The sequence below is a fragment of the Brienomyrus brachyistius genome, chromosome 6 (genome assembly GCF_023856365.1).
Source record: "Brienomyrus brachyistius isolate T26 chromosome 6, BBRACH_0.4, whole genome shotgun sequence".
NCBI lineage: Eukaryota > Metazoa > Chordata > Actinopteri > Osteoglossiformes > Mormyridae > Brienomyrus > Brienomyrus brachyistius.
In genome coordinates this window covers 25,251,002-25,276,797 of record NC_064538.1, presented here as the reverse complement: position 1 = coordinate 25,276,797, position 25,796 = coordinate 25,251,002, and the positions used below count along the sequence as shown (strand labels likewise).

General features: G+C 39.3%; 1 protein-coding gene across 2 annotated transcripts in view; it reads left to right on the top strand.

The window, feature by feature from the left end:
• Positions 1–25,796, top strand: part of LOC125745413 (receptor-type tyrosine-protein phosphatase gamma-like) — a 159,441-nt gene that overhangs the window by 80,223 nt on the left and 53,422 nt on the right. For both annotated transcript variants that reach the window (XM_049018286.1, XM_049018287.1), the window contains exons 3-4: positions 9,293–9,472; positions 11,876–12,021. In XM_049018286.1, the coding sequence (XP_048874243.1) occupies positions 9,293–9,472; positions 11,876–12,021 (326 nt within the window). The remainder of the gene's footprint in view (positions 1–9,292; positions 9,473–11,875; positions 12,022–25,796) is intronic.

Below are 25,796 nucleotides of genomic sequence, written 5' to 3'. Positions count from 1 at the left end.
ATAATTATTCTTATGTGTCTTTTATTGCTCCTGCTGATGGTGTTTTAGTTTGGACAAATACAAACTTGTTGGCTCCTTATTGGTTGTCACTGTTACATGTGCAGTCCATGCTTTGATAGCATGCAAAAATCACAGAACGTAGTACTACAGAGAAAGAAAGAGACCTTAAAAACGTTTGTAACTTTAAAAGATGTCTTATATAGTATTTCCATCCATGGTGATTCATTCAGTTGATAAATTCATCATTGTTATTCCAGCAGCATCTATTCACATATCTGGATGTTGACAGTGTCGAGGTCTTTGCCTGTGTACCACCTAAGATGAATCTGATGATCGTTTAGCTGCCTTGAGGCTAGAATCACAGATCATAAAAAATAAAACCATTAACTCACAATATGAGAACATGCAAATCCTGCAAAGCCTGAGCTGCAGTTGTTTCACGCTACAGTCTTCGAGGTTTCAGGCAACAATAGTATCCACTATAGCTATGGGGTGCTTACAATTTTAAGTTTCTATATTTATATGGCTTGATATTTACTGATTATAAATGTTAATGATGATGTGAAGGACATATCAAGAGTGCATAATGCAAAATCACCACTTGTGGTATGACCCTATGGTTGCTGCTGGTTGTGTTCGTCAGCCTTCCTGCAGCCTTGCAGTCTTTCTTCCCTTATAGTCACATGGGGAAATACGACAGGAAAAAGTGTAATGATCACATTTGCAAAAAAAAAAAAAAAAGTCACTTATCAGATTACCAATAAACTATTCATATCTCATTCCAGATCTGTCTCACTCTTTCTTTGGTGGTTCTAATGACCCTAATATTGGTAAATGGGAATTAATGTGATTCCTAATGGGTTATCAGCAGAGGATTTGCATTTTCCGCTGGTTGAAGCTTTTCCAAAAATTCTAAAACAGCCTGTTCCTTCTCATGTTGATTACGGCATTTATATATTTATATTCTTGCAATATTCGGATATCTTTTTCCACTATTAATGAAATCTAGCTGGACCTGATTGCGCTCATTGCCTCATCAGAGCTGTAAAAAGGTGAACAGTGTGGTCTTCACAGTGTCGCATTTCCTTTTCCTAAGTCATCCCATGTTTGTTTTGTTTGCCGATAATGAAGTATGCTTCTCTGAAGTCTGTCTCCCTGCATCCTCCCTATCCTACCTGGCAAAATTTCAACATTAGGAAAAGATTTGGGCATTATGGATGCAATTAGAAATTAGGTAACAGACGCTCAGCCTCCTATGATTTTGTGTAGGGAGAACACAGAACAGGTCTTTTGTTCTGACTGGCATTGTTACCGAAATGTTATACAGCACAACAGTATGTCCAAACTATACATTATTTTCATAGTTTATTTTTTTTGCCCAAACTCTATTCACCAAGCTTACAGACTCATATAGGACATGTTGCATGCGTACCATTGCAAAGTACAGTAGGCTTTCTAAAATCAGGAGTAACACAGTCACCTCTTACGAAAGCATGTTAAACCAATGTCATTTTGGTAGTTCGATTATCGGTTCTGTATAAATGGACGGGTGGATGTCTTTAATGAATCAAAGCCAGAGTAAAACTACATATCCAGTATTACGTGTGTGATATTAAATTCAATTTGAGTCAGCTGCTTAGTTATGTAGAATTATAATTTCCGTGATTATTGCTTTCAGGCTGTCAACAAACAAGGCTGTTCACACATAAACATATATAACTGGGCTGTGCTACTTAGGTAAAGGGAGATCTTCCCTCCAAACACCTACACTGCAGGGATCACTGCTGCCGGCTCTGAAACGATGATTAAAGGCATTGGCTGCCTTCAGTACCTCTTCCATGTTGGAGAGTATAAAAGAAAATAGTCAAGCTTTCTACAATTCACTCTCCACTCAATAGCAATGTACAGGAGCAGACAGGAATTGGCAGGAAATGGGACTGATTACACTGCTGATGAAATTTAAACCTCCAAATGTAATATATTTTGCAACCTTGAAGAAAAGGTTTGCTTTTTATTAGTCGACACTGAACTACACATAAGGTAACATGTTAGTATATTTATAGGTATGTCTTCTGTCCTATTTGTAAGCAACACAACATCTGTTCATGGACTTTATAAAGAACCGACACAAAACGTAAAGCATGTTGCTGAAATTCCCCTTTGGGAAAGTATGCTTTTTTTCTTGCTTTGAAAGAGATTTGAGGGTGGTGTTGACTTTTTCATTTTATTCCTCCCTATATTTTTTCACTGTCGGGAACAGACAATTAATGCCATCAAGGGTCTCCCCCTCAGTGTACAACTTCCATGTCAAATGGAGGAGGTGAGGACTAGGCCTAGTACAGTACATGGGCTGTGATGAGTGTCCTCAGCGCTGATGTGTTTAATGGATGTATGAAACAGAGGTGGGCAGCATGGTGGTGCAGTGGTTAGCACTGTTGTCTCACACCTCTGGGACCCAGGTTCGAGTCTCTGCCTGGCTCACATGTGTGTGGAGTTTGCATGTTCTCCCCATGTCGTCGTGGGGTTTCCTCCGGGTACTCCGGTTTGCACCCCACAGTGCAAAAACATGCCGAGGCTAATTGGACTTGCTAAATTGCCCGTAGGTGAGCATGTGTGAGTGAATGGTGTGTGAGTTTGCTCTGTAATGGGCTGGCCCCCCATCCTGGGTTGTTCCCTGCCTCGTGCCCATTGATTCCGGGATAGGCTCCGGACCCCCCGCGACCCAGTAGGATAAGCGGTTTGGAAAATGGATGGATGGATGGATGGATGAAATAGAGGCTCGCTGACTGCAGCGTGATGCTGGGTCTCAGCTTTAGTTGAACTTTTGGTCTGTCCTGCTATGACAGAGGCTTTCATTGTCTTTAACAAAACAAAGAAATTTATATGCCGTTATGGATAATTGGTCTTGCTGATTATTTTGTTACAGTATAACCTATGGAGTGGTAAACTCATTTCTATACAGACTGGATATCTGTTGGCGTTAAATTTCATAAGGATATTGATGTTGGTTGTTTCCGGTAGGATAAAAACACCCATACAATGACAGGAAGAATTTAAATGTCACTGTTGTTTTTGAATACCCAGTGTATTTGAGACAATTGGGGAGCCATTGTTTTTCTCATGAATGGCAGTTCTGACAGTTACATGCACTCCAGTGTATTATGTCCCAGGTTGACTGAACCTCTCATTTTATTTTTCCACCTGAAAAAAAGGCATGCAGTTTGACCTCATAACCTCAGCTCCTCCAGAGATTCTTCTCCTGGGAGTGTACACTTTGTACCTGTGGTGTGATCTGTGATGTTCTCACTCTCGAGAGGAGGGTGCACAGGTTGGGTGGTACTCTGAGATCTGAAGTCTTGGAGTGGATTTGAAATGCCACTTCACTCACAAGAAAGACAGGAAATATGTAGGAAGTAGGTTCGGGTCTGTTCATGGCGTAAACCAACAGAATGTTTTCACAACTGCGCATGTGAAAGCAAGAGAATGTAAATACCGAGAAATTACAAAGTAACGTGGCTTTTTGTGTTATATGAATGTGCGATTCGTTATGTTTTTATTTCAAACTCTTATTTTCAAGAGCAGACAGAAATACTGAGATAAAGGCAAGAATATGATCTCTGAAAGCAACCATGAAATGCTTCATCAGGTTCCTGTAATGCAACGTTGAATCAACAGAGAGAAGAAAAAAAAATTCACCAGCTTAAAGGTTTTATTTATATTTACCCAGATGATAAAATAAAGGTGGATACTGAAATACCATATTTTCTGTCATAAACAAGATTTTCAGGTGAAAATTCATTTTCATTTACTTTGCATAGACTAGAATTAAGGGCTTGTTTAAAATATTAAGTAATATTAGAATACCAAAACCATTCAAACCCTATCACTTCTGTGTACCTTTAGACTTTTCTCCCACTAACACATTTACAATGTAAACAAATGTAAATTGGTCAGTATATATTGCATTTAGAATGGGATGTCCCTGTGGTGTCCCAGTACATTTGTCCATGTTGTGTGTGTGTCTCTCTCTATATATATATATATATATATATATATATAGAGAGAGAGATAGTACAGGCCAAAAGTTTGGACACACCTTCTCATTCAATGTGGTGTCTTTATTTTCATGACCATTTACAGTGGTATATTCTCACTGAAGGCATCAAAACTATGAATGAACACATGTGGAGTTATGTACTTAACAGAAAAAGGTGACAAAACTGAAAACGTGTTTCATATTCTAGTTTCTTCAAAATAGCCACCCATTGCTCTGATTACTGCTTTGCACAATCTTGGCATTCTCTCGATGAGCTTCAAGAGGTAGTCACCTGAAATGGTTTTCCAACAGTCTTGACGGAGTTCCCAGAGGTGTTTAGCAAGGGTGCTAAGGGTATATATATATATATATAAATCTGCGTGATGTATGTCACATCAGCATGGACCAGAGTCTCTGAAGAACATTTCAAGCATCTCTAGAATCTATGCCATGAACAATTAAGGCAGTTCTGGGGGTCATCTGATACTAGCAAGGTGTACCTAATAAAGTGGCCTATTAATATGTGATCATGCTGTGCCTTACAGTGCCAGCGGCACCTGCCGTCATTCCTGGCTGAAGCTGACCAAAGAGCTGTCTCTCTGGCCTGCTAATCACATGCAACTTAGTTAATTCATGTCAGGAACACGAGTGTTAGACTCGGTGCGCAGGCACTGCTTGTATGCTCATTGTGTGACTTCATTATTTTCTTTCATAGGCTACATGCCCTTTAAAAAACATGGTTCCAGCCTAAGGATCATATTGGCTTGCACAAGCTACCTACTCACGATAGAGAGGAAAATCATGCAGACCCTGCTAAGAGAGAGGCTACAGTCATATTACTGTATTGTAGTATGATTCTGTCAAAAGAAAGTATATCATTATTGGGGAAATGGAGCTGGCAAACCAAGTTGTGTGTATTGGCTTTGTATTCAGACCAAAAACAGGCCCAGGTTCAATTCTGTAAATGAAAATTATAGACAACAGCAATTGGGATTATCTGTGTTTTACTTCTCAAAATCATTGATGCTGTTCATGGACAGATGGACATTTTGCACCATCCATTCAGGTTAAACCCCTGCTTAGAGGACCACACCCCCCCCCCCACTCCACTCAAGCAGAATCATTTTTAGTTATGAGTCTTAGCTACCTGTTGCCCTATATTGCCATCCATCCATTTTCCAAACCACTTATCCTACTGGGTCGCGGGGGGGGGGTCTGGAGACTATCCCGGAAGCAATGGGCACGAGGCAGGGAACAACCCAGGATGGGGGGCCAGCCCATCGCAGGGCACATTCACACACCATTCACGCACACATGCACACCTATGGGCAATTTAGTAAGTCCAATTAGCCTCAGCATGTTTTTGGACTGTGGGGGGGAAACCGGAGTACCTGGAGGAAACCCCACGATGACATGGGGAGAACATGCAAACTCCACACACATGTGAGCCAGGCAGAGACTCGAACCTGGGTCCCAGAGGTGTGAGGCAACAGTGCTAACCACTGCACCACCATGCCACCGCCTATATTGCCAATAATGTAATAATGGCATTTCCTTGTTGTATTCTATGCCCAATGTTTCTTTAGGATTTACAATAAGATAAGGAGTGGGATGCATTCACAGCATGTCTTAAAAATGCTAAGTGGAAAAATTCAAACAAAAATGAAAAAGGCAGCAGAAGAAATACCTTTTCAGTACAATGGGAAGCCTGTTTTAGTCTAGAGAATAAAGGACATGAGAATCTAAGCTGCAGCTCCACTTCTAACTGTATTCTTTTGAAGCGGGCAGTGAGCTCGGTTTTGAAGTCTGATTAAAATTTTGATTGCCATACCTGAATGTGGTTTAGTTAAAAAAAGGCCATGCTGGATCCTGCTGACTGTCTGCCCACTGAGACCTGTCTCTCTGTGACAAGGGAACAGATGGACTTTGTCATCCAGGCTTGGATTTTTAAAGTTTAAAAGCGTCTGGACCAAACTCCCTCATAGCTGAGCTGAGGAATTTTAACAAAAGAGCATGAATTTATTAAGATTGACAGGATTAATTTCTGATAAGTACCTATGATCTGCATACGGTGATCACATAAATGTCATGTTTTAGATGTGCTGTTCACCTGTACTTAAGCTTCCAAAGGTGACATTTCCTTCATGATGAAAGATTTGGAAACATGTGATGAACGTGTGATGAAGGTCTTCATTGTATTGACAGCTGATTATGCCAAATTATACCAGTGCCTGCATTTTTAATTCTTCTGTAAAAGGATATTTTTAAGAGCCTCTCTGGTAATGACATTTTATGTTGAATTCACTTTGTTTTTAATTTAATTTAATTACTTAAGTACAGATGTGAGTACATATCTTCTGATACTGCACATGGATGATCATAACTAATCAGGTTTTTTTAATGTCAGAGCTTGAGGTTTCCATAAAATAGCTTCTGAATCCAATACACGAGATGTTACTAGAGGTTTCTTAACATTAATTCTGCTCATTAACCAGGCAGTGAATTTTACTAGGTGTAATGATGGATATTCCATTAAATATGCTACAGACGCCTGAGAAGCAAACTTTCATTTGGACACACTAATGTTTTGCATCCATGGGGGTTATATCTCTGATGTTAAACCCTCGTAACATGTAATTAAATGCTGATTTGTGGATTGTGTTTTCCCTAGACAACTAAAGCTTTAATTAAAAACCTCTTTGTTTGCATTCCGGTTCCTTCAAGGGTAAACCAGTCTTTCAAGAAGATATGGAAGGTAGTAAAGATACTTGGGCCTCAATCTAGTTATATTGCTTTTTATTTACAGTACTATAGTGCTTTTACAGTAAGAGAATAGTCCCCGATTGGATAAAACCCAGATACTAATTTTATACCTAGTGTGAGGAAAGATGAACAATGAATAGAAAAAACTGCTGTCGTTAATGATGTGTCACAATAAAGCAGATTTTATAATCATTTTATTTCCTTTATATTGTTTTATTTCCTCACATTCTTTTCTCTAGCACCAAGTATGATACATTAAAAGCTGCAAATTACCAATATTAAGTAGTAATGAAATGCTAGGTAAGTCTTATTTGTGTGTACTGAGTTAACCAGTTTCTGCAAGGACTGCCATGTAAAGTTTGTTTGTTTCCCTATATAATAATCAGGCGTTTCAAGAAAAAAAAAGCTTGTATCTTTCTTGGTCAATTAATGAATTGATGAAGGCAACATTTTCAGCCTGTGTTTTCTGGATAATGCGCTATTGTCATTATTATTTGTCTTCGGAAAGCAACAATACCAGCACTTAGCAGCATAGTTGTCAATGTAAAAATTTTTCACGTGAGTGTTACAGTATGGTGGCTTGCTGCGTACTACTGTTACCTCAAACCCCCAGAGTTCATTTCTCACTTTTGCTGCATCTGTGTGGAGATGTTCTGCTTTCTGCTCAGTCGAAGACCAGGCAGTTTGGTTAATTGGCATCTCTGAATTGCCCCTGGTGTGTGTGGATGTGTGTCAGCGCTGGTATGTGCCTGTGATGGATGGACGTCCCACCCAGGGTGTCCCCCCACCTTCTGTCTTATATTGACTGGGTCAGGCTCCAGGTTCCTTCTGACCTTGACCAGGGTAAGTAGGTAGTGATAAGCACTTAAAAAAAAACAATTAACTTAGAGAAATTTATTTTCTACTTAGAGACATTTACTTTTCTCATTTTGTTAATTCTTAGTAATTTTGTATGTATTGCAAACAGGTTGTTGACAATACATAAAAAATTGATTTGAAATTGGTGAAAATCGCAATCACCAGTTTTATGTAAAATGTTAAAAATTGGATATTGATGTTAAAGAAAAAATAAGTTGGAAAAATTGAATTGTTTTGTGTTTTTACCAACGGAAATTAACTGCCACACACAGCCTAGTTGAACAAACAGGGTGAGTATTTCACTAGAACACAATATTAATCTAAACAAGAACTCCACCCCCATATTCAGCTGATGAGAAGATTGCCTGGTTATCTCCCCTGCCTCCTGCTAACCTCATCAGCCAGTACCCTGCTGTTTTCAAATGAAGCGTGTGATTCAGGTGCTGCACATTCTCTTGCAGTTTACGTGGGGCTGTGGAACGGCAGAGTAGAAGCAGACGAGGTTGTCTTTGGTGGCTTACGTGGAAGGGGGAGTGTGTGTCAGTGTGTCCGTTATTCCTGTGGAGGCTGATCCTTCACGCCACTCTTCCATAACCGCTGTCCGCCCTGGCAGCTCACCTTGGCACGCCGGTGGGCGGATTCTGATGTAGTACAGGCTCAGCGCTCTAATGAACAACCATAAGATGAGCTGAGACGGGGCTGCCGCTGTGTCCGTCAGCTCTGCGGATGGCAGAGAGCACAGAGCGAGGCGCTTTACACGGCCGAGCAAGCCGTGTGGTCCTCTTATCAGGCGCCGCACAGCGTGTCTTCATGTCATGGCTATCAAGCATGACACCCGACACCTGAATGTTCACCTGGTAATTTGACACCTGCTGCTATAACAGTGCCGGCAGATGGTGGCTGGGTACATTAATGTGTTGATGAATGGTGCCCCTTCCAAAACTCAGTGTACTGCCCGATACCTCCGGCTATATAAGATCATTTATATCGATCATATTTTAAAATCAAAAATCTACTTTCAGTGGAGTGTTTGAAAGGTCATACAACCTGGGTTATTTCTCAACTTATATTTATATATAAATGTGTGTCTGTGTGTGTGTGTGTGTGTGTGTGTGTGGGTATATATATGTGCAACGGTAATGTATTAGACGTGTTTAGGCCGAGAGCTGTTCACCAAGGAACATTTCTGCATTCATCATGCATTACTGCTGAATATGGTGGTACATTTCATATTCCATAGTACTCATTATCATCCAAATTATCCATGCAGTGAAGGGCTGTTCGGCTGGGCGTATAATGAGCCTGACATCCCCATGACCGTAGCATATGATTCTGTGTTAACTCCAGACTTCGGCAGATCAATATGCCCTATAAAGTATGAGGAACAAGGGGAAAAGATTCCACCACGTTTAATGAAAAGACATTACTGGGCTCCCAGGAATTGTGCAGGCCGGCCACCAAAAAAACTGTTGACGAATTAGTTTCTAAATCCCAGGCAAAAGGTTATTGAATCTTTATTTGGAGTGAGAGTGCACATGCAGGAGCTGAGATGGTGAGGGGCCAGATGGTGTCCTAGCGGATGTGTCTGGCCGTTTCAGATGAGTAACTTCTTTTTTTGATGTTTTTTTCTTGCAGGGACGTACGGGCCTGACAGCTGGACCTCTGCATACCCAGAATGCCGAGGGAGGAATCAGTCTCCCATCAACATCAATGATGGGGATGCACAGGTTTCCATAACATATCAAGAACTCACGCTGGATGGGTTTCAAATTGAATCATCCAACAAAACCTCCATGAAAAACACAGGAAAAACCGGTGAGATGTATCTCCATGCTACCATAAAAAGCTACGGACAATAATTCAACTCGGGCTACTATTCTATCTTTCTGCTTTTTACAAAATAAACATTCATTTTTAACATGCTCCAAAACACCACTTTGTATTGAGTGTGTAGTGCATTAGTAACAATCTATTGATCTGCCTTTCAGAAAAATAATAATAGTTGTGTTAGTTGCATTGAGTAATTTGCCTAATTGTAGATAGACCTGTGAAATAAGGACTTCATGTGTATAGTGTTTATACAAATTGGATGCCATGTAACTCACAGGGTATCCAAAGGGATGCAAGGTAATTGAAATTTATTTGCATTCATTCATTAATTGTTTATTATTCATTCATTTTAGACTGCCAAGCCACTCGCAATTTTCATATCTGATATCCACATTTAACAAGTAATTTCAATATTATAAAGGTGTATCCTCCGATGCTTTCTCGAACATGACATTTCTTGGCAATCTGTTCTCCTGACAAACATAGCATTTAGGCAAATACTTATGAAGAGGGAAAAAAATGCATTTACTGAGGGTTTATTTTCATAGCGGCTGCTGTTTTTTTAGGTTTCTGCTGAAGTCTTCTTGGCTAAGCTTCTAATTCCTGCTCTCCTGTCCGCTCAACGAGACACAGGCTAGCATCACTAATGAAACTCCCAGGGCCAGACTGTATCAGACGCAGGATTACCTCTCCACATCGGCACAAATAGAAAGGACCACTGATTAATGCAAGGGGCATGTGTGCATGGGGCTGTTTCTGTGGGTTGCAGGGCTGTCTGAAATGAGCATCGTCGGGAAGCTGCACCAGTGATAGCGGTGGCAGTTCAGCCTGCCTCTTGCATCCTGCTTCCGTGGCAACCAGAGAAGCTTAGCTGCAGATCTGTCCCCTCCATATGCTACACACTGTGTACTCTTTTTCGCTATCCGTCACTGTGGATAGTCTAAACCTAATTTTTACTATTCTGCTTGAGAGTGGTGGTTCACAGTCCTTTCTGCTTATGATTCTTTGGTTCCTCCTGCTTTCTCTGATCATGCTTAGAGGAAAGCTTACTCAAGCATCATACTCCCTTCATTGTTAGGGGTGAAACCGATGCTGACCAGGCGACTGCTCGCTGGAAGTTCAGCAGTGACAACCTTGAGTCCAACTTCTTGAAGGCCATGAAAAATTAAATGGGTGGCACTTTATCTCAACCTTTTCAACAACAGTCATTATATCAGAAAATAACTGGAAATTTGAAAACAAGGAAACAATTTCTAAAGCAGAGATGGAAAAAGCATTAACATTTCATTCTTACTATTAATTCAGATTTGTATGGATGACATTGCAGCACGACCCCTAAGATGTCATTCTATTCCCATGATAGAACCAATTTGTTTTTAAGCCACAAAATCACATTCCCCGGTATAGTCATTTTTCTTTAGTGTCATTGCATCCCTTTGCACAAAAAAATTTAACTAGGCTTTTCCCTAAAGATTGTTCTTTTATCTTTCATAAATTGAAGTTGACATCAAATATATTCTAGAGACTATGTCTTCAATTAAGTCATGACATATTTTTCAGATAAATCATTTCAGTGTTCTTATGGTGGGGGATACTTTTTTGGCAGATTTTTGCAGCTTAACTTAGGCTTTAATATATTGCAGACGTTGACATCTTTGTATGTTTCTGAAGAAGGCTTCAGTACAAAGGACATCAGAAATGGATTTAAAGGACTTCTTGGCCATGAATGACTAATGAATTTATTGTAGTTAGTATAGTTCAGTTTAGTTCAAAAGTATACTACACTACTTGATTACTACTAGTGCTTACTGAATACAGAACTCTGAGAACAAATCATATTACTCTTATCCAAAATTTAGTTGTGGAAATAAATCATTTTGACATTGATTTAGGGTAATTAGCACATGCTTTGGGAACAGGGCACGGGGTCAGAGAGGAGGGTCAGCCAGCTTCCACCATCCCTGGAACGGCTGAGGTACTGTAAAGGCCTTGCTGAAGGGCCCAGCGGTGGTAAGGTTTCTCTGCCAGCTTCAGGAATCGATCCCTTGACCTTCCAGACTGGGGCGGAGAGCCCTCATGTATGATGCTACCTGCTACCAGTACAAAATCAGGGGTTTCTCTAGACATGGTTTAAGAAGTCTAAAAAACTTTTTTTTTTTCAGTATGTTTTGAAAAAAAAAACTAAAAAAAAACATCAAGAATCCATTTTAAATGGTGGAGGAGACAGCTTTCAAAATACAACTGCGGGTGTAACTTTGAAAAGAGTGAATACGCTGGAGGCAGGTGAACCGTACGTGTTTGTTTGCGTTTGGTCTCTTAGCAGTTTGCTGTTGTCTGTCTCAGTGTTCCGAGGGTCCAAGCCAGCTCATTCTGTTTTTTTTTTTCCAGTGGCCATCCTGCTGAGGGACGATTACTTCGTCAGAGGTGCAGGGCTGCCTGGCCGGTTCAAAGCGGAGAAGGTGGAGTTCCACTGGGGCCAGAGCGGGTTAGCTGGCTCCGAACACAGTATCAACCACAGGAGATTCCCAGTAGAAGTGAGTGGGGGAGGATTGGGGTCATGAATGAAGCACAGGGTACTCTATCTTTTAAATTAAATTTACCAGTTATTTTTCATATCAAACTCATTTTTATTCCTGTATGGATTTCCTCTATTTCTTCCCCAGTAGATCTTCCTTAAATTCACCTTGGCCACCCCTGATTTGCACTCATAAAACCTTTTATATTTGGTATGAAATAAACACAACTGTAAAATGGAATTCTATAAGCTTATATTATTCAGTTATACACAGGGAAAATTTAAAGTTATCGTAAACAAGTAACTTCATCAAATACAACCTTTTGCCAGTTTTTAATTGCTTAATCACTTCAATGACCACTCTTTAAGGACCACTGACCTTTAGAAAGTATAGTTTTGTATCGTCACCTTTTTTCTGACACAGTATCAGAGGATTTTAGCTACAGTATAAGCATGTCTGCAGAGGCCTTCTTCTTCTTTTCTTAACAGTTGGAAAATGAACATAATACACAAGGACCATTTCAACATGCAGTATTTGCTGCATACATTTTTGAAAATCTAGATTTAAATTTAAATGCATGGCATTTCTAGATACAGTAACAAAATTATATTAAATATTAAATAAATTTATCATCTTCGTCTCCTGTGCTGGAGATGCAAATGCTTGTTTAAAGATTTTCCTGGAGTCCAAATATTCTGGTTCCTGCACTGTAAGAAAAGATGGTTCTATATGGCAGGGTTCTATAACTTGCTTCATATATGGAACTCAAGATGGTTCCAAATGGAACCTTTTTCTGGGAGGCACCTTTAAAGAACCATAGCAATTCTTTTGCTAATGTTCTGTTAATGTTCTATATAGTACAGTACCCTAAGGTGCTGTCTTTATAAGAAAAATATGTTATTATATTTAATTTAAGTTATTATATTTAATTTAATTTAGGAAATACAATCATGATTTAGTAAAGCATATTTAATTTATTTGGTATATATATTTTTATATATTTATATGATCATTTACCATTGAAAATGTTATGGTAGACATCCATGCATTATAAATTCATTATGAATGCATTATGAAAGTGCAGTTAATGTAAAGCGTTAACCACCTAGTAATTACAACACTGTTATCATACAATCCAGAATGTGTGGAATGCTACATGCAAACACAAAGTTGCATAAAAGCTTTTTAACAGCTTTCAAGCTCAGTGTGCAATCAGTATCATCTCACATATAACTGTCTGCAACTTACAGTCAATAAAATACTTTGGTATCTGCCAATAACAATCCTCCCAGAATGTTAAATATATACTGATACTGAACATACTGACCTATGTTATACATCAGAACTTATATTAATTTATTATGCTTTTTATTTTAAGAATTTAGTTGTCATTGCTGACACACCACAACAAGATGTGTTCTCCGCATTTAACTCATATGTGACATACTGTAGCAGGGGGCAGCTAATTCAGCATCTGGGTAGCAGTGCTTGGCGGAGGTACCTTGCTGGTCGGAGATTGAAACCAGCAATCTTTCAATTACAAGTGCGCTTCCCTAACCATTAAGCCACCACTGCCCACACTTGCTTTAGATTGACGATCAAACATATTATTTCATCCATGAAGTATAAACCAAACACTGTTACAGTGTCATCCATTACGGGAAGGAAATTTGAAACTGCCTCGCAACACGGTTCCTTTCATTTAAAGGTGCGTTTATTGAACCTTTTTACTAAAATGGTTCCAAATGAAAGAGTTTTGAATTCAAAGGTGTCAAATAACATCAGAGGGTGCTATAAGGCTCCCTACAGTGCTATGAGGAACCCTACATATTAAAAACTTTCTATTTTTAACAGTGTATGAGGCCTTAGACAGGCAAACCAAACAATATTTTGACACCAAACTGGATGTTATAAAGTATTGTATAAACACGAAAGAGTAATGAGATCCTGAGTGTCTCTGTTATGCAGCCATTGTGAATGTAGCAAAGCTAATAAAGGGATTTGCAAAGCATAACCAAAATACATGGCCCCCAAAAGCCCCCCGAGCCTCTGCCCTGTGACTCGTTAATTTTGTCTCGTCATGGTTCCTGAACTAATACGACACCCCTTTGGGCGCTGTTAGCAGGTACCGCTTCATTAGCACTCCTCTTACAGGTTACAGGCATTGCGAGATGGGCCCCTGGGTGTGAGAGCAGGAGCAAACACGCTTTGCGTTCTTGTGTATCTCGCAATGGGACATATGAGACGATAAGGAGCAACTGAGTGGAGGAACCTCCTGTACTGCTCTGCTCTCTCTCTGTGGCCACAGGTATAATTGTAATTTTGGAGGTACTACGGTGTGATGATCACAGGAGAACCTTGTTCTCAGCGTAGGTAGGTCAAGGGTGGTCCTGGCGGCGATCAGCTGATGTTCGATTTCTGCGTGCTGGCGGAGGATGTGGGTCACAGATGCACTTTCAGTAAAGAGGGTAAAGTGAGTTATACTCATTTCAATGAGCAAAATGTTTCACCAAGCAGACCTCAGATGTCTAAGACGAACACGAGATTGGAGTTCACCGATTTATACGTATACATCACTAGGAAAAACTAGGTCATGTTACTGTTGAGTATACTTGTTTGCTAATAATAATTCATGGCTGTTTAGTGTTAAAAAGTCTTATGATGGAACATTGTCTTTTTGATTTCTGTAATTCCTTGGGTAAGGGCTTGGGTTTGTCAGTAAAGCTGGCTTTCTTTTCTGTGTCTTGATAACACCAACGACAGCGACGATGACGACAATAACAATAATAATAATGCAGACAAATCAAAAAACTGAAACAGTAAACATTAAATCAATAATAATTAATGTTGTAATGCAGCTACTTTGCGTATATGGGTGTATGCATGTATTTGCCCTGTGATAGACTTGGTGTACCTCAGCCTTGTACAGTACCTTACGCTGCCTAGGACAGATGCCAGGGGAATGTATCATGAAGCCAGATATGTTGCTTAGCTGGATAACTTCTCCGGTTTAAGGTACCCCAGTTAAAATGGGCTTTATCTTTGTTCAATTTTTGGTGTTAACCTTTGAATAATTATGCTTGAGAGCAGTTTTCCCCATTCAATTGACTCTCAACAGAAATGATCAATCAGACCTCATAAATCTGTAAAATATTCCAGACTAGAGGGTACAAGACAGGACTGCACTGGATGGTCATGACGTGCTAAGGCAGGGGTAGGGAACCTGGCCGGCCCTCCATGGCACAGCTTCCCCAACCCTGCTCAAAGGCCTAGGTACTTAGTAGGTGGTCCAGCTTTAGTTTATGGCTCATGATGTACCACGTCCTGCTAAATTTTTATAGTTAGTATTTTGTCTAATTTCTGTGAAAATTGGTCATATGCCATCAATTTTATGCCTCACCCAGTACCATGACAACAGTAATGTTACAGCGTTGACGATATGCTGTCTTCAGTATGCATCTCTGTTGGTGTAAAGATAAGATAAGGTAAGATAAGATAGATCTTTATTGTCATTATTACAGAAATAGTGGAAAACAGTTTAGCTACACAGCTAGCAAACAATTAATCATCAGTGTCCAGTATTACAGCAAGGCTTTTCTCGAATTTTACTAATTTCTTTGTAAACTGAAACTACAAATAAATAATCTACATCGACATAAATGACAATAACATAGATTTGGGTTTTATTTACATATGATCTATTTACATGCATGTAACACTAAATGATTGGCGCCTTGCATTACCACATTATGTAATAGTCTCATAAATATGTTTGTAACATATCAAAGTTCTGTACAGCTTCCATTATGACCAATTGTTTTACAACTAAATATACTTGATGTATAATGTAAAACATTATGCTTACAGTTGCTTACAGACACGTTGTCTCCAAATAACAGTAGCAGGCTAAATACATTGAATAGAAATAATACTTGATAATACATCGCAGGCCTTGATGTTTGTTATGGATGAAATGTGGCCCTCTGTTGCTCGGAAGCTGAGTACTTCGGGCCTAATGATATAACAAAACTTCTAATGAACCAAGTGTTGCCAGTTTATCTGTTGCATTGTCATACACTCCAGTACATTCTCAGCGATCGAGAGCAGCTGAGCTCGTTTTGCGCTCGTCGTAATGAGGAGCTGTCAAAATTAGTTGCATCACTTTGTGGCCATTTTGCTGGAGCAGCCGGGCTGCGGTTGTGCTTGGCTCGCCGTCATCCTATCCAGGTGGTGTGGTGCTGCTGAAACGCCCCCAGTTATCATGCACCGGCGTGTAGCTCAGCTGCTGACAGCTCAGTGCTCCTTCTTTTGCCTGTTCGCGCCGCAAGGCTGTGACCTTACCTACTGGGAAAAGAGACCGTGCGTGATCAGGCAAAGAGGCGTCCAAGTTCTATGCAGATTCCCAGGTAAAACAGCCGCTGTTCCTTCATGCCAGTTGCATGTGAAATAACCATGTGTTCAATTTCCTCAGTAATTATCACTCTTTCAAATAATCTCTGCCTCATCTGTAATGATTGAAGGTAGTGAAAAATTGTCTTGAGTGTCTCCTTGGCTAGTGTTTACTTGTAGCTGTACAACATTAGGAAAGATTGACGTTTACCTTCTGACTGTGAGGGTCTTGCTAGAACAGCCTCAAACAACAAGGAATTATAACCATAAAATTAAGTTGACTTCTCTACTCAAGGATTCAGTGTGGTCCGCCAGTTCAGAAATTCACACCACACAAAAAGACATATATTTTGTATATATATTTACTTTAGCAGAAAGTACAATATTAAGAGCATTTGAGGAAGATGGTATAGTCTAGCAGAGCTATTCCTGAGACAGACATTCATACCTTTGAAGAAGGGTTCATGTTTTGGGGGTGTGCATGGCGTTGTTTCTATCGTGGAAATAATTTTTGCAATATATAAAAAAATAATTAAGGTAAAGGTTGCAGATTATTATTATTATTATTATTAAGACCTAAGTATAAGGCTTTTTATAGTGACATCAATTTTTACAAATAAAATAAGGAAGCAACTGAATTACAATGGTATTTTGCTGACTGGGGTGCGGGGTGCCCCCAGTATCTCTTGCTGACCGGGGGCAACTGGAATTGGTAGTTCTGTCATGATTCACTACAAATGTCTTGGCAATTGACTGGTTCATAGAGGAGGAGGAGCCCTGGCAGGAACAGAGTGTGTGTGTGGGGGGGTGGCTGAATAAACTGGGATTTATTTTTATGATCCCTGTCTTAAAGACGTATGTTCGTTTGTCGGCATATTGTGTTACCACTTTAAAGAAATACAAAATAAACTATTATTGTTATTTGATATGGATATTGTAAAAAATTTGTATTTAATGGTACTTGAACCTTTTGAAACATAGCGTGTAAATGAAACTTAAAAATGCATCAATGTGGCTTTTCACTAATACTTTAGTTTATTCATTCATAATGTCCCTGCAAAAATTCACTTAAATATTATTATTCACAAATTGCATCTGAGAGGTTCTTACACAGGTCTTATGTCAGAGACTAGCTACTGTTTAAAGTGAAGTTTGACAGCAGTATGTTATGTGAAATATGTCAAAATGCAAAAAACATGGAACAGAAATCAAGGTGTCATGCTGGAATATCGCGTCCAAACAGGAAACAAATATTAACGATAAAAAATGCATGATTTAAAAAAAAAAACACACGAGTTATAGCACTACCCTGACATTCTTTTAAACTATTGACTTTAAATGTTTTACAAAATTTTGGGACATTAAAAAAAAGGTTCATGTTGAAGGAGGCAAAGCTGTGCTCTGGATGGGTGGGATTTGGACATAAGGGCTCCATCTATATTTAAACCATGCATGCATATACATGTCATAAGCAGGCATAAGCACATAGAGACACATGGAGAGAATGAGTCACAATCAGTCTGCTGAATCATATTTCGTTTCATATTTCATATTCCTGCTCTGACGCTTCATCAATTTACATCTGTGTTTGTTATGAAGCCACTGGAAGCTAATGTGCCCCCCTGCCGCCATCCCCCAACAAAAGTGTTTCTGATGTTCTCAACTTGGGATCTGCACCTTCAATATTAAGATTAATTTATTGCATTGTCAAGTAGGAGCCATATTTGTTTTCCCAAACATGGGTGCATGCATATCCATTCTTAAACAGCTGGAGGGGGAATACAGTGCCCTAGTTCTTCAGCTTTAATAATACTGCTGCAGTTGCTGTCTGATTTTGTTTTGTGTTTTTTTATATGTAATTCTTTTTATTTATTTTTTTTTGGGGAGTATAAATTTATTTCAAATGTGTCCAGCATTGCATCAAACAGTGACATGTTCCGTTGTAACAGCCACCAATACGTCACTTCACAGGATGGATAGATGATGGGACAGCTGTGTCCCAGTTCCGGTAAACAGGAGCCCTGCTTATTAGTGTCCTTATTCATTTGATGTCTAATTTGTCTCCCACTGTCTTTTAGCGATGTGCCTGGCATCGTACCGTGAACTGTGGGCCTTTGGTACTCAGGCAGCAGGTGGTTAAGGAAAAATGGTTGTGATTGAAGAATTCCGATTCAGGTCTCAGCAGGGGCTATTTTATTTATAAATTGCAAAGTTCATAAGCCTTTATGAATCAAATGATTTGACAAAAATTAACAGCTACCAACCAAACAAACAAACAAACATAGTGTTCTAATCACTGGACGGGGATACCTCTGCAGTTTGCTAATATCTTATAAATTTTTCTGTTATCTCTAAATCTCTCATGGCGAGCTCTTGGACTTTGTATACCCTCACATCTTTGGACTGGAAGGCCTTTAGTGGTGGACCCCTTTCCTTGTGCCCTTTCCTGCCTGTACTGGGTTAGGGTTGGAAAATCGATGGATGGATGACGTCTTTTGTGAATAAAGGCTCTCTTATGATTACAACATTATACAATGAGACAATATTCTGTTATGTAAAATAAATAGGCATTACTAGAAATACGCCAAGCAACTGTCACTTATGAACTGACTTATGAATCAACTCTAATAATCTACATGCCATATGCAGCATAGCTGTTTGTAGACTATATTCATAGGCTTATATAAAGCACATTTCTATCATAAGCTGATTACCAAATGAAATAACAGCTTTTAGGTAGAGGCACATCTGTATTGTGAAACAGTTATTTTGCTTCATCATATAGATGAAAATACTTTCATACTTTGAATAATATACTCACATGCGTACATATGTCAACACACAGGTATGTTTATTAAACATGTGTCATCTTGAACCCTAGTAGAGGAAGATATAGACACTCCGTGACTTACTTTGAAATGGTCCTAGACCCAGAATGGTCCAAAATACAGGTAAAATATTCAAAAAATGTGGTTTTACTTAGATGTTACATGTTACTCAGCGATGTGAATGAAGAATAGAGTAGTTTCCAGTCTTGTGCTAGGTGTGCTGGGGTCCATATATACAGCAGATATGCATGAGATAATCACCCCTGTCAGTTCCACCTTAGTAACATGTTTCATAGTCATTTTGAATAACAAAAACTGAATTTTGGACTGAATTCCAAGGCAAGGCAGATGGCAGGCAGATGATGCAACTTGGGAGCAGCAGGGGCACAGAAAGCTCCTGTCCTCACTTTGGCGGGGGAGATAGGTATTGAAGCTGACCATTCTCTGAATATTTTGTTTTTGTTGCTGGCCACATTGTCTTGGGGACTTCAGGCGCTTTTGCATAAACATACCAATAAGCAACATTCAAGCTAAACTTCTGCTCCAATAGCCTGGAGGAAGATGATCTCCTGATCCCAGGGGATATCGCCATCCCATGCGCCTGGTGGGGAACATGGCATCACCCAGTAATGCACGCTGTGTCACAACCGTACCTTGTTTCTGTTTATCCAAGAGATTATCTATGAGCTGTCAACTTCAGACCTTTAATATGTATGAGTATAATCACTTCAATGCAGTTTAGTAAATGACCATATCCCATTAGCCTCATTAATCATCATCGTGTCCAGTTTTCCCCTTTAGCTTTAAGGAGATATTTTCCACATGTGCTGTAATATCGGACTTATACTCTTTTTGGTTAAATAAACATTCAGCCATTGTGACATTCTGGATGCTGAGAAATGCATCCTTGATGATTAGTTTATCTTAATAAATTTTGATGACCTGATGGTGACCGTAATTAACTGTAAATACTGTAAGATGTCTTTGTGGGGAGGTCTTGACTGACATTTCATTACAGTTATTTATTCATAAACCTAAGGCACAATATTCTGAAATAGATTTAAAAATAACTTCTAAATAGCTTTTGCACTTTTAGGTGTGTTTGCACATAGAGCTGTTAAAGAAGGTGTTTGACTTGTGGGAGCATGTTATACAGTAGATGTCCTTTTATTTCTCCTTTTTCAGGACCTTGATATTTAATCCTAGTCTACACATCCAAAGCCTTATGACCCAAATCAGTAACATGTATTTCATTGTTTCTCTATCACACTGCACAGCCTGCATTCCTCTGTAAGTGAGACATATTCTGTAGGATGGGTGTTTAGTTTTTTTATTTTTTCGTCACATCAGGATGTGCTGCACTTGCTGTCCATCACTTTTATGCATTCAGTGTTGAGTCAAAGAGCAACACGACAAACATTTGTCTTCACCTACAAATCAGGCAACATACGTATGATTAATATGAGAGCAGAAACGGTGGAACCGAGACATTTGTATTGCTTTTGCCACATTCTCTGTCCAGGAAAATGTCCATTTGTGCAGGTTACTCTTTTAGCAAAAGAAAACAGTAGAGACATATAGGAAAGATGGAGGAGGACTGATGAATTTTCTGAAAGTCGCACCAGCGCTCGTTCATCTCCCTTCCGACGTTGACGTCTGTTGTTTCAAAATAAGAAACTGTTAGAGTCAATGAGCCAGCTGACTTGCTCCTACCTCACGCTGAAAAATGACTCGGGGGGTAGGTGGGTGGGAGTGAGTTAAGGGTGATGTTTGGTGTTCTCCCTCACTAAGCCGGTATTTGTAATAATAATGCATTAAGGTGTCATTTCTCTCTGTGATATATTTGACCATAACTTGGATTTATGGTCCAGCCCAGCTAACCATAATTGGATTTGAGTCATGCCACAAATTTTCTATGTGTACACATACATATCTGTCCACACACACAAATGCAATCAAATGCAGGTATTTTCAAGGATGGAATTTCCAAAATGGAGTCTGATTGACTGTAGGTTCTCTACAGTTTATTGTAAAGCTCTGCAGACTTACTTAGGGGCAATTTCTTGCTTTAATTATAATTCAAATGTACCATGGAATTTCACCCTCCCTTACCAAATAAATACTTAATAGATTAAGCTCCAGGGGTCAAATTAAATGAACCGGTGAGTCTTTTAAAATACACAAGCTTAAATGTCTAAAGACAAGGTTGGTGATCTGTTTAGATCTTCAATACCAGGTTGTTCGGCAGATTTACCTGGTTTTTATTTTATTGCACATAAATTAATTATAAGCTGACCAGCATTTGTGCTGTTTTATTTAACATGAACGTATATTTAAAAAAAAATCTGCTTCAGAAATTTCTGATTTCATTATGTCTCCCTTTACAAGGAAGGTGCCTTGGAACAGATTTGAGAAGACGAGATTACTGTGATATATAAATAATCAATTATAATTGGAAATTTCTGAAAATGGGTATAATCTGAAAATTTGTTAATATTACATAAAACTGAATATCCTCCGCATAGATGCACGGTGATGAAGAAATTATCATAATCACTTATTCATATAACTAATAAATTGGGTTAAAACTTCATTTAAGTGCTGTTGTAATGAAGGTTATTTTTAATTCAGAAATAAATTACATTTAATTCACATGGTTACAAGAGATTGCAGAAAATACATTACTGTCAATCAATTTAATAGTGTAGTAACCAATATCTTTTAGAACATCCTAATAAAATGCTGTTATGAGTAAATAATGTTGTTATAGATACTTAGCATTAACTAAATTTGCTTAGTTAGAACTTTATTTGCAAAAATAACCCAATAGCATTTTACATGATTGTTATAATATACTACTTGATGCACTTTGGTTTAGCAGTTCCGTTCTTTGATGATATTCCAGTCCAACAAATGCTTGATGGTTCTTTCAGGCTGTAATTTAAATGTTGCCTGTACTCTAGTGGTCATCAGGAGCAGGATAAACCTTGTGAAAGATTACTGTAGGCCTGCATACCAGAGATTTTGCCTTCATTTGTATAAGGTGCTGAAAGTGAGTAAACTGTTAAAATGCAGCTGAACTGAAGTTCAAAGCATCACAGACCCAGCTCCTTGCTAAAACAGCCAGTTCCCCCTCCTCACGGCGCAGTAGGTGACTGCTAAGCTAACAGACTTGAACCCACTTCAGAACTGAAAGCCGGAGTTGCTTATCCCAAAGGACAGCTGTTCCATCATTTAACTAAAGCATTTCTGTAAGGCAGAAATATTGCCTAGGGGAATTAAAGCAAATGGACTGATGCACCTTTCAAATGTTAGTGCCTAAAATTAGAATAAAAAAACATGAAACCACAATTGGTTCTCCAGGATGTGCCGGTGCTCCCATTTTATACGAGTTTTTGGAAAACTGATGACAGTGAATTTAATTTTGTGTCAGTTTAAATAAATTATTGGAGGTTCACAATAGGAGTTGATCATCAGCTAGAATCATTAAAATGTACAGGCAAAAAAAATTGAAATTGGCACCTATTGAAACAGCAGTCAACCTTATTTCACTGTTCACTGTTCAGGCAGCCAGCTGGAGTCACAACGGATATAATTAGGAACACAAATGAGAACAAACCACTGATTAGTATAGTAAGAGAAAGTCAACAGAATCATCTGGTGATAATGAGAATGACTTACTTTTGCAAGTAATGCTATTTTACTATCTCATTACTGGTTTATGGCTTCAATTGTTATTGCTTAACTATGGCTTTATTTTTAGCATCTGTTGTGGTTGTAATTTTAAACGTATTTAGCACGTCAGACTTCACGGACTAGAGTGTGCTCAGGAGGGTGAATTATCGAGGGGCAAGCTAAATGGCTAAGCTACTTAATAATGTTTGAATTGAGATAGATAGTTAATATATCTCACTATGGGCATTTTAGACAGACACCAAACGATCGCTGTTAAAGGCTGCAGTTAATGGAGTCCAGGAAGTAGCCGATTAGCTTTAATTAGTTAGAATGAGTGACTTTTTGTACCTTCTAAGTAATAAGCAGTTTTTTTGTCTTTCTTAAATGCTTGCTTGTCAGCTCAGCTTTCAGCCTGTATTTCCTCTTCATTAGCTAAAAAGGAATTATAATACGCGTACAGCAGAGTCTGAGGAAGGGTGGAGGCACATCAAAATGATTAGTAAAGGTTATCCATTGTTCCACTTTTCAAATGTACCTCTTTTTCCTAACAATATGATTTTAGCTGAATTCAGTTGTTTATTCTACACCATCCACCACGCTGGCCTAAAGGCCTTGAAGGTAGGATTTGTGCATTTCCACTATAAATTGTGCACCCCAAGTCCTACAGGACTTTTTTGCTGGGGGCTGGCAGTCTAGTCACCTGACAGGTCTTTGGGTGGCAGGTACTGCATCAGAACTAACACCAATCCTCCTCCTAGACCAGAATAATCCCATTTATGTGCATTCAGCTGCTACACAGCTCCTGGCCGTCATCTTTGACCAATGCAGCTGGCATAGCCGAAGCGCTCCCATGCTCAGAAAAGATATCCAAACGGCTTGCACCCAATAAGTAGGCCTGAGGTCTCTGCCAATTTTGAATCATTTCAGTATAATGAAATTCATTTGGGGCGTATGATGTCGATGACAAATTGGTTTGTGCAAAGACCAGTGCTTGATTTGTAAATAAGGTTCCAGAGCTCATAAAGAGCACAATGATGTCGTACACAGAAATATCATTGTCTTTAACAATGATAATGCACTGTTAATTAAGTTTTCTAACCTGTCAGTTGTATCAAACTTTTCATCTGTGCTGCACTTTTCTCTCCCCTTTTTGAGGTCCTTCTCATTAGCCTCCACAAACGCTGCTCCTCTGCTGATTCGTCCTGCAGATTTTCTGCGTCACTTCTCCTGTGCTTGGGTTCCAATGGCTTTGTTGCTTTTCCATAAAAATTCAAAATATTACTTGCCTTTACTTACTTTATTATTTTGTTGTAGCAACCTGCTGCTTTTATTTTAGTGGCAAAAATGTGGATTTACAAGCACATGTGTGGTGTGGGTTTTCCCTTTCAAATCAAAAGTCAGATAAGAGAAATGTACTAATTTACAGTAGGTGGGTGGATTTTTTTAAAAATCATACAATGCAGTCAGTTTTATAAATATACATTTCTTTAGTTCACTTTGCATTAATTCCAAAGTTTCACTGAAATTAGTTTTGAGTTTAATTATATTGGGTTCATTGTTTGAACTGTGGAGTGCAGGCTAATCTGAGCTCTGACCTCTGGCATAAATTAAGCACTGGAAAAGACTGACCTTCTCCCTGGGGAATTTTCACTGTGATGATGCTATGCCTCTCACACCCTTGCCCTCCTGCAGCAGCTCTAGCTCTGGTATCCTATACTGTATATTTGCATATGCATGAGTTCATACACTATATGAAGAAAAGTATTGTGACACCAGGCCACTACACCTAGAAGAACTTTTATGACATCCCATTCTAAATCCATAGGCATCAGTATGGAGTTGGTCCCCCCCTTTGCAGCTACATCAGCTGTCACTCTTCTGGGAAGGCTTTCCACAAGATTTTGGAGTGTGTCTGTGGGATTTTTTGCACATTCATCCAGAAGATCATTTGTCAGGTCAGACACCGATGCCAGACGTGAAGCTCTGGCTTGCAATCTCCATACCAGTTCATCCCAAAGGTGTTAGATGGGTGTGCGGTCAGGGTTCTGTGCGGACCACTCAAGTTCTACACCAAAGTCACCCAACCATGTCTTTATGGATCTTGCTTTGTGCACTAGGGCACAGTCAGGCTGGAACAGAAAAGGGTCTTCCCAAAACCCACAAAGTTGGAAGCACAGAATTATTGAAAATGTCTTGGAATTCTCAAGGATTAAGAGTTCTCTTCACAGGAATTAAGGGGCCTAACCCAATCCCTGAAAATAACCCCATACCATTAACCCTCCTCCACCAAACTTTACAGTTGGCACAATGTAGTCAGGCTACTAATGTTCTCCTGGCATCCGCCAAATACGCTGGCATCAGCCATCAAACTGGCAGACAAAGAAGCGTGATTCATCACTCCACAGAACACATTTCCAGTGCTCAAGAGTCCAGTGGTGGCATGCTCTACGCCACTCCATCCAGTGCTTGGCACTGTGCTTGGTGATGTAAGGCTTGCATGAAGCCCATTCCTTAAAGTTCCTGGGATACGGTTTTTTTGCTGGCTGGGGATAATGCCAGAAGAAGTTTGGAACTCTGCACTTATTGAGTCAACAGAGTGCTGCACTCTGCAACCCCGCACATTAACTTGTGTGATCTGCCACTTTGTGACTTAGTTTCTGTTGTTCCTAAGCGCTTCCACTTTGCAGGAAACTGGTCCCTATAAGGTAACAAAAAAACAGGTATTCATCACATTGTGGGGACATTTGGTCCCCATAAGGTAAGGTATACCTGTACCACACACACACACATGCACAGACCTGTACCCTGTAGTCATATTTTTGTGGGGATTGTCTATTCATTTCTATGGGCAAAACCCTAATCCCAGCAATGACAACCTTAACCCCTACCCAGCCCTAACCT